The sequence below is a fragment of the Corvus moneduloides genome, chromosome 8 (genome assembly GCF_009650955.1).
Source record: "Corvus moneduloides isolate bCorMon1 chromosome 8, bCorMon1.pri, whole genome shotgun sequence".
Classification (NCBI taxonomy): Eukaryota; Metazoa; Chordata; class Aves; order Passeriformes; family Corvidae; genus Corvus; species Corvus moneduloides.
This window is the reverse complement of record NC_045483.1, coordinates 33,404,485-33,417,033: the sequence shown is the minus strand read 5'-3', so window position 1 is coordinate 33,417,033 and position 12,549 is coordinate 33,404,485. Positions and strand designations below refer to the sequence as shown.

At 51.1% G+C, this 12,549-nt stretch overlaps 1 protein-coding gene across 3 annotated transcripts in view; it reads left to right on the top strand.

Annotated features, from left to right (window-relative positions):
* Positions 1 to 12,549, top strand: part of UNC5B (unc-5 netrin receptor B) — a 52,285-nt gene that overhangs the window by 27,629 nt on the left and 12,107 nt on the right. For all 3 annotated transcript variants that reach the window (XM_032116233.1, XM_032116232.1, XM_032116230.1), the window contains exon 2: positions 9,051 to 9,272. In XM_032116233.1, coding sequence (XP_031972124.1) covers positions 9,051 to 9,272 — 222 coding nt within the window. The remainder of the gene's footprint in view (positions 1 to 9,050; positions 9,273 to 12,549) is intronic.

The following is a 12,549-nucleotide window of genomic DNA, read 5'->3' as shown; positions in this document are numbered from 1 at the left end:
TTTCCTTCTGTTTGTCCCTGCAGTAAAATGAGAAGGGAAGAAAAGGGCAGAGAAAGGACAGTAAAAAACAAGGCATTTCCAGCCTCCATTTGTGGTGGTTATTTTTTTGTTGTTGTTTTTGTTGGGGTTTTTTTTATCATAGCAACAAATCTGAAAGATTAAGGGCAACTTTAAAGACTGTTTAATACAGGGACCTCAATCAGCCTCTCTGGTGATGTTCCTCCCCCAGTTGAATTAATGGGGAATTTGAGGCATGGAATGGACCTTTTCTCTTGTTGCTTTTTTAATGATTAAATAATAATAATGCCATGATTAAAATGATTTCAGCAGCAGCATTGCTCCCAGCTCCTTCCTCTGCTGAGCTGGCATGTCTGGGGGGGGTGGGAGGTGATCCTGGCAGGCGGCTCTGGCGGCGGGAGCCCCCAGCACAAGGAGTGGGGGCTCACGGCTGCCACGGGTACCGGAGCGGGTGATGCTCCCAGCCCGTGCCGGCCACCGAGTGAGCTGCGGGAGAAGAGTGGGAAAAGCGTCGGGAAAAGTAGGGCAGCAGCTGGCGAGGGGCCTGCAGAGAGGTTGGCTGGAGGTGGCGGGGGGCATTCTTCCAGCCGGCTTTGGCTTCCCAGGGTTTGCGGGAGGAGAGAGTGGGTGACAGAAAGACAAAAAGGATGAGGAAAATATTCCCAAAACCAAACACAACTCCCCCAGATTTCTGTTCCTTTTGCCCTGCTGTTCCCTTCTTTGCAGCCAGCTGCCTAAACTTTTTGCTTTACCCTGTTGGGCTTGTGCTAATGCCTCCTTGGGGTGGGATGTGCACAACCTTGGGGTGCTAATGGCTTCCTTAGGGTGGGATGTGCACAACCACCTCCTCTAGATTTTGGGACAGAAGTGCCACCACCCAGGACTACCAAACCTTGTCAGCCACTTTTAGAGGGCCCGGCTGGGTTGTCCCCACCTCGATGTTTGGCATTGGGGTGCTCAGAGGGCGAAACCTGCTCACCTCCAGCCCATGGTCCTGTGGGATGTGTGTGCCCAGGGAGGGATGCTCCGAGATGGGATGCCTGGTGGGCAGCAGAGCATCCCTCTTTTCCCAGGGAGCGCTGGGTGTTTCACAGCCCTGCTTGCTGCTGCTTGAAAATCGCTTCTCATGCCTGAAGCCAGGGTGGTCGCCTCCAGATTTTCACGTTCAGGGAAAAAGAGAAAACCCACCCATTGCAAAACAGCCACCTGAAAGTTGCACTCTCAAGGGGATCACTGGGGAATTTACATTTTGAAATATGTATGTAATTTGGGTGAAGGGGAAATCGCTCTCTGTCTGCAAAACCGTCAACTTTCTTTCTCCCAGAGTTAGCATTTTCCAGATTGCGGTGCTCAGTTAACAGGAGACCCTTTTTTTTCCTTCTCTGTGTTTTCCAAGGAGAGCTTGCAGCTTGCACTTGGTTTGTTGCAGTTTGAAGGATAATTAGTAATTCCTTGGACTTTTTGGTATTAACCAGGGCAACAAGTCCCTGCTTGTTCCTTGCTTTCTTTTCCCTTCTCTCTTTTCTTGTTGAAATGATTATTCTTTTCACAACAGGAACCCAGCACACGCCGTACATGTGAATAAACAGCGCGTTACCGCCTTCTTGGCTGCTGGCACTTTTCTTTCATGGGCCAAAGCAAATAAATAAAAACTTCCTATAATTATTATATTCATTAAAAATAAAGAACAAACTCGACAAGAGGACCGTGACAATGGAGTGAAAATAGCACAAAGGGAAATGTCTGTGCCCGTAACAAGAACCAGCACTAGATGAAATTTGGAGATAGTTTTCCAACAAAACTGCTTCCCTGAAGGGAATGTATAAAACAGCACAAAAGAAGCCAGCACAATAGAGTGTAACAGGGATTTGCGACATAATTCCTCCTCCTTTTTTTTCTTTCTTTTTTTTTATTTTGATTCACTCTCTTTTCCATGGGTATTTACGGGGATTCGCGCAGCTCACGGCTCCACTAAAACCAGAAATAAGGAACAATTTACTCCAATCTGCCTGTGTCGTGTTGTAAATCCATATAATGAAAAATTAAGAGATTTGTACCATAAGGGATCTCAGCTGTTTACACTTCTCAGGAGGCTTCGCCTTTGATTATCATAATCATAAAGAAAAACAAAAGAATAGTGGCTCCATAAATACTCTGGTGTAATGCATAATCAACAAGATAAACTTCTCTCTTTCCAGCTCCCAGGACAGGAGGTGTTGCCAGAGCCTGGGTGTTTCTCCTCTGGGGATTTCATCCTCAGGGGATGGTTGGCATTTGGGTTGGATCCTCTTAGCTGTGGCTGGCAGGGGCACAGAGGTCCTGTGATGGGTTGTGCAGGGATGCTGCAGTGGGATGCTTAGGATGCTGCAGATGGGATGCACAGGGATGCTGTGGTGGGATGTGTAGGGATGCTGTGGTTGGATGCCCTATGCAAGGGCACCCTGCCTTAGTTTACTTCTCAGGCTGCCTTGCAAAAACCTGACCTGAGGATTTAGCTAAAAGGTTGATTTATTTTTATATTTATTTATATAAGTGAGGTGGGTTTTGATCAATATGGTCGTTGCATACAGAAACATCCGTGGGGCTGCCCAGCTCCTGCTTCTCACCCTGTTCTCAGCACAGACTTTGCTTTCTTCATTCCTTTCCCTGTCCCCATCCAGTCCTGGTTTAATAAAGGTACGCAGTGAGGGAGGCCAGCTGCAGGCTCTTCCTTTAGCTGGGAGAGGAGGAATCTGCTTTTTTTTTTTTTCCAGGGGTGTAATTAGGGCTGGCTGAGTGCACCTCCTCATTACCCACGCTGGGGAGGAATGCTCTCTAATTATGAAGTTTGCCTGTCGCCGGGCAGAAGGGACAGGAGGGACTTCTAAGCTGCTGGGAAATGCCTGTCTGTCCCTCCCTCTCGGGCTGGGTGGGCTCTGGGAGGAGCTGGAGGCCATGGGATGGAGGGATTGTGCTGGCTCAGAGCTGGATGATGCCAGGTTTGGCAGGAAGGGACTGTGAAGCTGCTGGAAGAGGGCAGCCAGTGGAAGAAAAGGAGCCAGGTCGTCAGGCAGAGATGCTTGGGGGAAAGGTTAAGTGGGTCTTTCCAGGTTTAGTTATTAATAAAAGAGTGGTGAGAATGGAGAGGCCAAATATGGATTCCAGGTGCTTTCCTGGCTGGTGGGAGCAGGAGGGGATGGGCTTCAGTTTCTGGGGGGCCAGAGAGGTAGGAAAACATCTTCTGCACATCCCAGCACACCCCTGGGTGCTGGGTTTCAGTGATCCAGTCCCTGCTGAGCTACCAAGATTGGGGGCACAAGGGTGGTCACTCTACAAGCATGTCATCCCCGTCGCTTTTTGAGCTCAAAATCCAACCTTGCTCCAGACTGGAGTTGAGGTAGAATCATAGAATGGTTTGACTTGGAAGGGACCTCTAAAGATTGTGGACTTCCAAGCCCCACCGTGGGCAGGAACACCTTCCATCAGACCAGGGTGCTCCAAGCCCCATCCAACCTGGCCTGACACTTCCAGGGATGGGGCAGCCACATCTTCTCCAGGCAACCTATTCCAGGGTCTCACCACCCTCACAAGGAAGAACTTCTTCTATAAATTTCCCCTTTCACTTTGAACCCAAATGAACCCAGGCCCTGGGTACCACTGGTTATCCTTGCTATCCCTGAAGGTTCCACACTCAGTTTTGTGGCTTCTGCTGGCAGCTTGGGGCTCTCCCATGCTGGGAGGGAGAGGTTAATGAGCCACACTGAGTTAATGAGGCCGGGGGTTACATCAGCCAGCTGCAGCCCTGGGGACCTGTTACATTCTCTGCATCTCAGTTTCATCAGCACTTCCCAGCTTGTGTCTGAACGATACTAGGCTTTCGAAGGCACAGGATTTTGTGGGCTCTGTGCAAGAAGGCAGCAGAGAGAGAGTTGGATGTGAGTGGCTTCAAGTCTCCCAAACCCATCCTCACTTACACCCTGTATTTTGGGTTGTCCTCCTTTCTCCTTGCTGTGTCTCCAATGGGATGTAACCCCAGAGAAGGGGCAGTGGGCTGTGGCTTGGGATGGCACCGCTCCATCTCATGGAGACTTTGCCTCTGAAGATGCCACATGCTGCTGTTACCTCCTCGGAGATGGGGCTTTGTGTTGGGGGACCACACGGGTGTGTGGGCGGCTGAATTTGGCTTAGCAGGGGTGAGAAGGGGATGCCTGGGGAAGAGAGGATGATGTTTGGGGGAGGAAGGATGCTTAGGCTGCCTTTTGGATGGAAGGTTTGGGTATGTGTTACCACTGGACACAGAATTGTCCCAATGGCAGTTTACGATGGGAAGCCCATGGGCATAGGAAAGGCCTGGACTGGTGATGCCGGTTCCCCCTGAGCTCAGGGATGGACTGGAATGTGGTGGGATGCGTTTGTGCCCCTCCAGGGCTGGCAGCAGGGATGCCCTCAGTCAGCCAGGGATTCTGGAATGGCAGTGAGCCATGCCATGGCTCCAGCATCAAAATTTGCTGGAGTTTAAATGGCAACAGCACTAATCTCTAAATGAGCCTGTTAATACCTTCTCCCTGGAGGCAATAGGAGGAGGGATTTGGGATGGGGACAGCCCCACTCCCGCTTTTCAGACACCTGGAGCCAAGCTGGTGGCTGGAGCATCCCCTCCATCTCTGTCTCTAGAGCCAGAGCCATTCTCATCCCTTCTGGGGGATTGGAAGGGGGATTGGGAAGGCAGATGACTCCTCCTGTGGTGCTGGAGATAAGCTGTTACATATTTTTTCATTTCTACAGGAGGATTTTAACCCACCTGGCAGGTTTAACTATTCCCTGTCAGGCCTTCCCAGGAGCTAGCACCTGCCATGAGGCAGGCGGGAATGTGGGGAGGCGGAGACAGAAGGGGTTAAGCGTCCACCACCACTCAGATATAGCTGGAGAAACCCAGGCATCCCAGCCTAATCCTTACATCCTTACATCGCATCCCTGCCTGCCTGGTACTGGGAGGAGGGATGGTGGTGGCCATGGGTGATGGGAAGCCACTAATGCTCCTGTAATCTTCCAAATATTTGGAGGGATGACAATTGCAGGAGAGAGGATTTTAACGCTTTCCTGGGGAGGTTTGCTCGGCCATTGCTGCATGGGGAGTTGCTTCGCAGGTTCGCCATCCCTGGTGCCGCGTGTTTGGGGTGATAGAGGAGGGGGTTAAGGCTGGATCCCAGCTCTGATGCTGCTGCCTTTTGGGGCTTGAGGTGGGTGTGGGGTCGTGGATCTTGACAAGTTGCAAACACTGGCAGCAAACATCTGCAAATCACCCCCCAGGGAGCAGATGCTGTGGATAATCCAGCTCAGCCCCAGCCGATTAAAATGAGGGATGGGGAGAGGAAAAGAAGTGCCTGTTTCCCTCCTCCCTTTTCCTCTCGTTGCTCCTTCTACACTCATCCTCGAGGCTTCAGGATTTGGTCCCGTGGGTTGAGCTGGGAGCTGCTCCCTCTTTGCCTCTCCCTCCCCACAAAGAGCTCCAGACACCCTGTAACACCATGCCCCAAGTAGTGTGAGATTGTGGGATGGCGACAGCCTGGGACTTCCAAAAAAATCCCCAGAAGAGAGCTGGGAAGCAGGCACCCACCTCCAGCGGGAAGGAGGGAAGCCAGCAGATGGGAACCCCCTGCAGACGTCTGCCAGGGAGATGATTACAGGCAGCAGAGTGCGCTCTCAAATATTTATTAGTTTGTCACTGCTGGTAGTTTTATTGCTGGTGTGATTGTGGGACTGGAAATCCTGGCTGTGCAGGGCTCCTTTCCTGCTTTCCCATGCAAAAGCATCTCCGTGCCTGCTGCTCCTGTGGTCACTGGGCCACAGTGTCACCTCGGCTGGGAAGTGGTCTCTGGAGGTGATGGGATTGCACCATTGGGGAGGTGCCTTTTCCTGGGGCGTATTTTGCAGCTGTTACTGGGTAGTCAGGGCAGACAGGAGCAGCAGTTGTTCCTGCACAAGCAGCCGTGTTTCCCCCCCACCGACTGTGTGTGGATTTTTTGGGGGCCCCCAATGAGTGTCGGCGGAGTGAGAGGTTTCCCATGCAGCGGGTGGCCGGGCGTTGGGAATGGGGATGAAAGGCTGGCTTGATGGGTTATGATAAATGTGCCCAGCATGGTTCTCCTCCCTTCTCATCCAAAGTCCCCGTTGTTCCTATGCCTTAATTCTTCCCCAGTGCGTTTAAACACCAGCGACTGTTTCATGCTGGAGGAAAACGCCCTGCCCAGCTGCAAATGCTTTTTCGCAGATAATTTCTGAATGGAAAAATCACCCTCCCCCTTGATTTTCTTCCATCCATGAGTCACAGATCCATGATCTGTGGGGTTGGGGCTCCGTGGCATGGCCCCAGTTGTGAGTCTGCCATGAAAAACCCATCATCCTTTTCCCCTGTCTCCTGTTAGAGCTGCTTTTTTGGCCCCAGATCTCTCCTGGCCAGAATCAAAAGATCTCTCAGCTGTTGTGAGTTTGCAGGATTTTAACTTTTCCAGCATGCTCCTTGCTTTAAAGGTTCAGGTGTTTTGGGTTCAAGCCTTAAACCCAGCAGCTTTTTTTATAGCCACCAAAAGCAGATGTTGGATCTAGCTGGTGACACTATCCTATTCCCCCACCCTCGTCACTGTGCCCACTTGAAGAAGAACCTTGAGGACCCAGCATTTGGGCAGATGCCCTCTTGGAGCGGGGTCTGGATGGGATTTTTGGTACCACCAGGAGTGTCTCAGCCCCAAACCCTGTGCTGGGGGCTTGCACCACAGCCTGGAGCATCACCCTTCCTGCTGCAGATGATCCCGGTGAGTCACAAATCTGGCATTTTCATCCCCATCCGGCCATGACTCATCCCCTCACGGCTCCCAGATCCTCTTGGATGACCTAAAGTCTTGTTTAGCATCACCAAAGTGGTGATGAGGTTGGAGAAAACATATCCTTGGTGTTGGCTGTTGGAGAAGGATCTCTCCTCCTAGCCTGTGGTTTTGGATCAGGGTCATGTGCACTTTGGGGTGTTACCTCCGTAGGGAAGGTCCTTCCAAAAACTGGTTCTTTAGGCTACCTGTGCCCATTCCCAGCTGCCAGTCTCAGGTCTGCCTTTGCCACAGGGATGCAAGGAGCATCATATCAGAGAGGTTTTCACACAAGCCCATGAGCTAAGTTTTGTTGGCTGCCTCTGTTGCCAGTTCAATTATCTCCTGCCAGCCCCCTTTGCCAGGGAATTTAGATCTGTGACATGGAAGCGGTTTTTGAAATTTAAAAAAAACCAATGTACAACCAACAACACAACAACTCAGTGGATGAAAAGTTGAGTAGTAAATTTAAAAAAAAGATGGGGGGGAAAAAGAGATATTTGTTGCTGTGACAGGTAAAAGGCTGCTCAGCAGGACAGGAGAGCAGGACCAGTGGCCTGAGGTGGTCACAGGGAGCAGCATGGGATTGCTCAGGGTGAGGGTCACATACCTTGGCATTCCCTGTCCCCCTGCCTGCCATGGGGCCTGGGAAAATTACAGATCTGCAAATGAGATGGGGGAAGAAATAACCAGCAGCAGAGAGGTGGGGAAAAGCCAGCCAGAGAGAGGGAGAGAAATTAGCCCGGAGTTTAATTCATTGTTTCCAAAAGAGCAGTTAATGGATTATGACAAATGTCCTACCGCTCTCCCTTAGTGCTGTGTTAAATGGAAATGGAAAGTCAATTTTCCTAAATGGATTTTAAACGACTGACCTCGTGCATTTTTTTTTTTCCCTCACTGATTTTTGCTCAGGAGGCAGCTTGGTCATCTTGTTTTCTTGATGCATCTGATTATATTTTTTTCTCCTCCTCCTCTTCCTCCTCCTCACAGCTTGGGATTCTGATTCTCTCCTTGCTGCACTGCTTCTTGCCAAGGGTAATGAAGGGAGTGGGCTTCTTTCTTTTCCCTGCCAGTTCTGGAGATGTTATCGCAGGGCTGGGGATATTTACTGTTTTCCTGCACGCTGCAGTGCCTGGAGTTGAGAATCACAGCTCTGGCTGGGGGAAGAGAGGAGGAAAAGCTCGTAACTCCTTTGAGTGTAAAGAAAAGCCTTGTGATGTGACCTGGCTGCTAGTGAGATTCCCAGGAACAACAGGTTAAGCAGCAGCATCCCTGTGCACCTGTCTGGGGGTTTTTATTACTCCTGTGATATTTGGGGTTGATCTTAATGGGCTGGAAACAGGTCTCCTACAGATGATGCTCAGCATCAGTCAGAGCATCTTCCCAAGCTGCTGCTGGGAATGAGCCACCCTGAGCCTCCCACTCCTAAGGGATAATGTTCCTGTATGAGCACTGAGCTGCTCACCCCTTTCCAAGATTTTTCTTGGCCTGTCCTGAGCAAACATCACCTCCAGTTGTTTTTGCATTTAGATGGCTTTTGAAAGCAAACAAGCAGGAAGATGGAGCTCCCCAGGGCACAGACCCCTGGTTTCTGGGACAGTGTGAATCCTGATGGCACCTTTGGGTGATGTTCTCTGGAGGTGGCTGGGCTGAAAGCGATCGCTCACCTGTTGGGTGATGCTGAAATCCAAGTGTTGGCAGGGGGTGAGATCCCAAATGCAGCTCCAGTGAAGATGTGGATGTCTGAGATTACTGCTGGGGATATGGTCAGCATTCCCAGCACAAGCCCTGCCAGCATTTTGCTTGGAGCATGCCCGTGCATTCCTCAGGGCTGTGAGGAGGAGGCTTGGGGTGGGGGACATCAGCCCCTTTGGAGCCTCTCTGTGTCCCTGTCACCATCCCTGGACCTGGGTTTGTTTTGCTCTGCCCCTTGTGGTGTCCTCTAGTGAGATCACCCAGGCTTTGGGCTCAGGGTATGCATGGGGGTACGCAGGTGAAAACAGGATTGATCCCACAGCTCTGTACCTTACAGGGGTTTGCTTTGCTGGCTTTTGAGGAGCCTCCAGCCCTCTTTTTGATTTTCCACACATCCTCAGCAAGGGCTGTTGTTGCCACCACTGTGTGCAGGGCAGTCCTGGGTGGGTGGGGGATGGGGATGTAGAGCACCTCCTAACCCTCTCGGTCTCCTGGCAGGGCTGGAGTACAGCGATGTGCTGCCTGACTCCTTCCCATCGGCGCCGGCGGAGACGCTCCCGCACTTCCTGCTGGAGCCGCAGGATGCCTACATCGTGAAGAACAAGCCCGTGGAGCTCGTGTGCCGCGCCAACCCCGCCACACAGATCTACTTCAAGTGCAACGGGGAGTGGGTCAACCAGAATGACCACGTCACCAAGGAGAGCCTGGACGAGGTCACCGGTGAGCAAAGCCACCCCAGCATCTTTCTGCCTCCCCGTCCCTCGCTCCTTTCCAGGTCCTTTTCCCTCTTGCCTTATCTGCACTGTTGATGGTTCACCTCCAGGCAGACTTTCCAGACCACTGGTGAAAGCACCATGATGGTGCTGTGGTCAGCACACCCCCCAGAAGCTTGGGGAAGTCACTCTGCCTGATTTTGCGCTTACCCTTGTGCAGGACTTGGGGTTCTTAAAAGGGATTTTAAAGGCAGCATGTTTAAATCCGATAAAAAAAGGGACTGCTTTCCTACAAAATGCCTAATCAACGTGTAGGAGTCATTGCCAGGACGGGTGGCAAAGGCTGGCAGCTTATGCAGGTTCGCAGAGGGATTAAGTGTTTAATCGGTAATGAGAGCAATTGCAGGTAGGATTTGAAATGCCTGTTGATGGCAAATTAGCTCTTTCTTCCCTATCTCAGAGGGTAAGTCAGCCTCTGGCTGCCTGGAACGGGGTGAGAAGGTGGCTTAGGCGTTTTAGGGGGGGGTCTTACTCCATGGGATTGGGCTCTGTAGAGCTGCTAGGTCCCTGTCTTGGAACATCCTGGCATAAGAATAAGATCAAGACGTGGGGTTGGATATATCATGTAATCAGTAGATTTCCTAAAATTGGTGTGCTTTAGCTTGGCACCCATCTTTTCTGCACCAGTTTTGGTACCTGTGGCTGATCAGCAGTGGAGGAAAACAGTCACGTTGCCCCTGTAAGATCTTCCCTCTGCAAATCACTGCGCACATGGCATCTGGAGGGCTTTAAACCAAGGCAGCTTTTTGAACTGCAGTGGTGTTGGCCTTGGAAGGCAGGCTGGGCTTAGAGGAGAGGAGCCTGGAGGAGCCACAAGTGTTTTGACAGAATCTTCTCTTGTCCCTATGATTTTTCCCACAGCCTTACCCTTCCCTGGTATCTCTTGCTCTCCACCGTGTACTAGCCGTGAGCTGGTCTGTGCTCGGGTGCATCCCTGAACCTGCTCTGTAAAGCCTTTCTTTCCTCTGTAGCTTTTTGAGTCTTTCCTCCTAAAGCTGCTTTAGCCATTCCTGGGGTGTTTTTCCTCTAGAGGAAGGCTGGTCAGGCAGGCTGGCCCTTTGCTTCTCTGGAGGCTTACAGGAGCAGGGGACGCTCTGTTTCTCTCTTTCAGGGTGCATCTCCACCTCCCAGCTCTTGCAGAGGCCAGATTTGAAACCCTCACCACTGTAGGGCAGTGTCAGTGCTGGTCAGTGATGGAGCAGCCTTGCCAAGGGGTTTCAAATTTATTTATAGCATCTGGCCACACTGGGTTGAGCCAGAGGTCTGTGTGCCCCGCACACGGCAATGGAGGATGCTTAGGGGAAGATCATGGAACCAGGACAAGGAGGGAGCGATGGAGCTGCCCTGTCACCCTCCCAGCTTTCCACCATCCATGATCAGGGACTCCCAGCTCTTGTGGCAACATCTGAGCAGTGTGGTCCAGCCCTAGGTGGAAATCCCCCCCTTGTTAATTTGCCTAAATGCTGTTAGGATTCATTTCTCTGGAGCATCCTGTAGGAGGGGGTTTCATGCCTTAGTGATGTGCAGTGTGGAAAGAACCACTATATTTCATAGACCCATGGAATGGGTTGGGTTGGAAGGGACCTTAAAGATGGTATAGTACAACCCCGTGCCATGGGCAGGGGCACCTTCCACTAGCCGAGGTTGCTCCAAGCCCCGTCCAGCCTGGCCTGGAACACTCCCAGGGATGGGGCATCCAGCTGCACAACGTGTTGCTGTGGGAACTCATTCACTTTGGTCCAGCATCTCCCTCTCAGATTCCAGTCTGCTGATGCAGAACCTGTGCTGACAATTTGGGAAGGAAAGAGCACCTTCCATCCATGCTTCAGAGATGGCATTGCTGCTATCAGGGAATGAACCGACAGTGCCTGCAGGTGATGCCATGCATGTAAAAGCTGCTGGTGTGGGCATCTCTGCCTGGCAGCCTCCCTAAGGAAGAGGGAGCTGGAACCAAAGTGGTTTAACGTGCTAAAAAATCTGCATTTGCAGCACCCAGCGTTGGTTGGGAAAGCTGCCGGAAAGGGCAAGGGGGAGAGCTGGGCACAAAGGCACAGGTTAACACGGTTAGTTTTTAAGTGTCCTTGGTTAAATGCTTTGGAAAAAGGGACCTTTAAGAAGAAGGAAAAAAAAAAAAGAAAGGACTTTTAAGATGACGTGTCTTGAATGAGCCTGGCTCAGTAATGCTCTGATTGTGCTTGATCCAAAACATTTCATGCAGAAGAAAGCAAAAATAGGCCAAGTCAGAGAGGATAATTCAGCTGAGTGAGGGGGGCCAGGCAGGATGAGTGGCTCTGTTTGGGTGCCTGGAAGCCCTTAGGAAGTCACTTCTGTGTGCCATGAGTTTGGTCTACAGTTTTGGGTAGTCATTGCTTTCAGGGGGGGACAGAGGCAGGGCATTTACAGGATGCTCCCCCCCTTTCCAGGATGCTTCTCCCACCGGAGCTTCCCAGATAGACAAAATGAGTTGGAGCCCCATCTCCATCCTGAGTCCTTCTAAAAACCCTAAGTTTCCCAAAAGTGCTTAGCCCAAATACCTTTGCTTTTGGAGTTTTTTGTTATGATTTTTTTTTCCCTTGAATAGTGACAAAATAAATTGTATTTCCTTGTCAGCTCTTCCGCAGGAAGGTATCAGGGAGACAGTAATTGCTCCTCACAGCACGGGGAGTGAGCTGTAACAAAATTACAGTTGGGGAGCATGCAGCTCTCGATCACTGTGAAATTGAGGCCTTTTTAAAATAGAAACAGAAAAAAAAAAACCCAAACGGGCAGATATTGCTTAAAATAAGGAAAAGTAAGCCCCGAGTCCCTCCTGCCCTTGGTGATGGTCATTGATGCTTCAGCATCCTGCAGTCCAGGAGACCGTGTCCTGGTCATGGTGGTGTTGCCTTTGTCATTGCACCCCTGCCATGGCCAGGCTGATTTCTTTAAGGTTTTATTTGTCTTGTTATATTTGTATTCAAGTGGCACAGACAGGGGTAGTTTCTCCCCACAACAAAACCTGGGGGAGGCATCCTTCAAACCCTGGTGGGTGAGAAGGGGTCCGGACAGGGATGTTGGAGATGTGGGAGCGAGCTGGTGGAGGAGGATGATGGCTTTAGAAACACTGAAGAGATTCTGGTCCTGCTCAGCTGGACTGGGGGGGAAAAAGAGACACTTCCATGTGATCCATTGCCCTGACTTCATCCCCAAACCATCCTTCTCCCTCATTTGTGAGGTGCCAACCC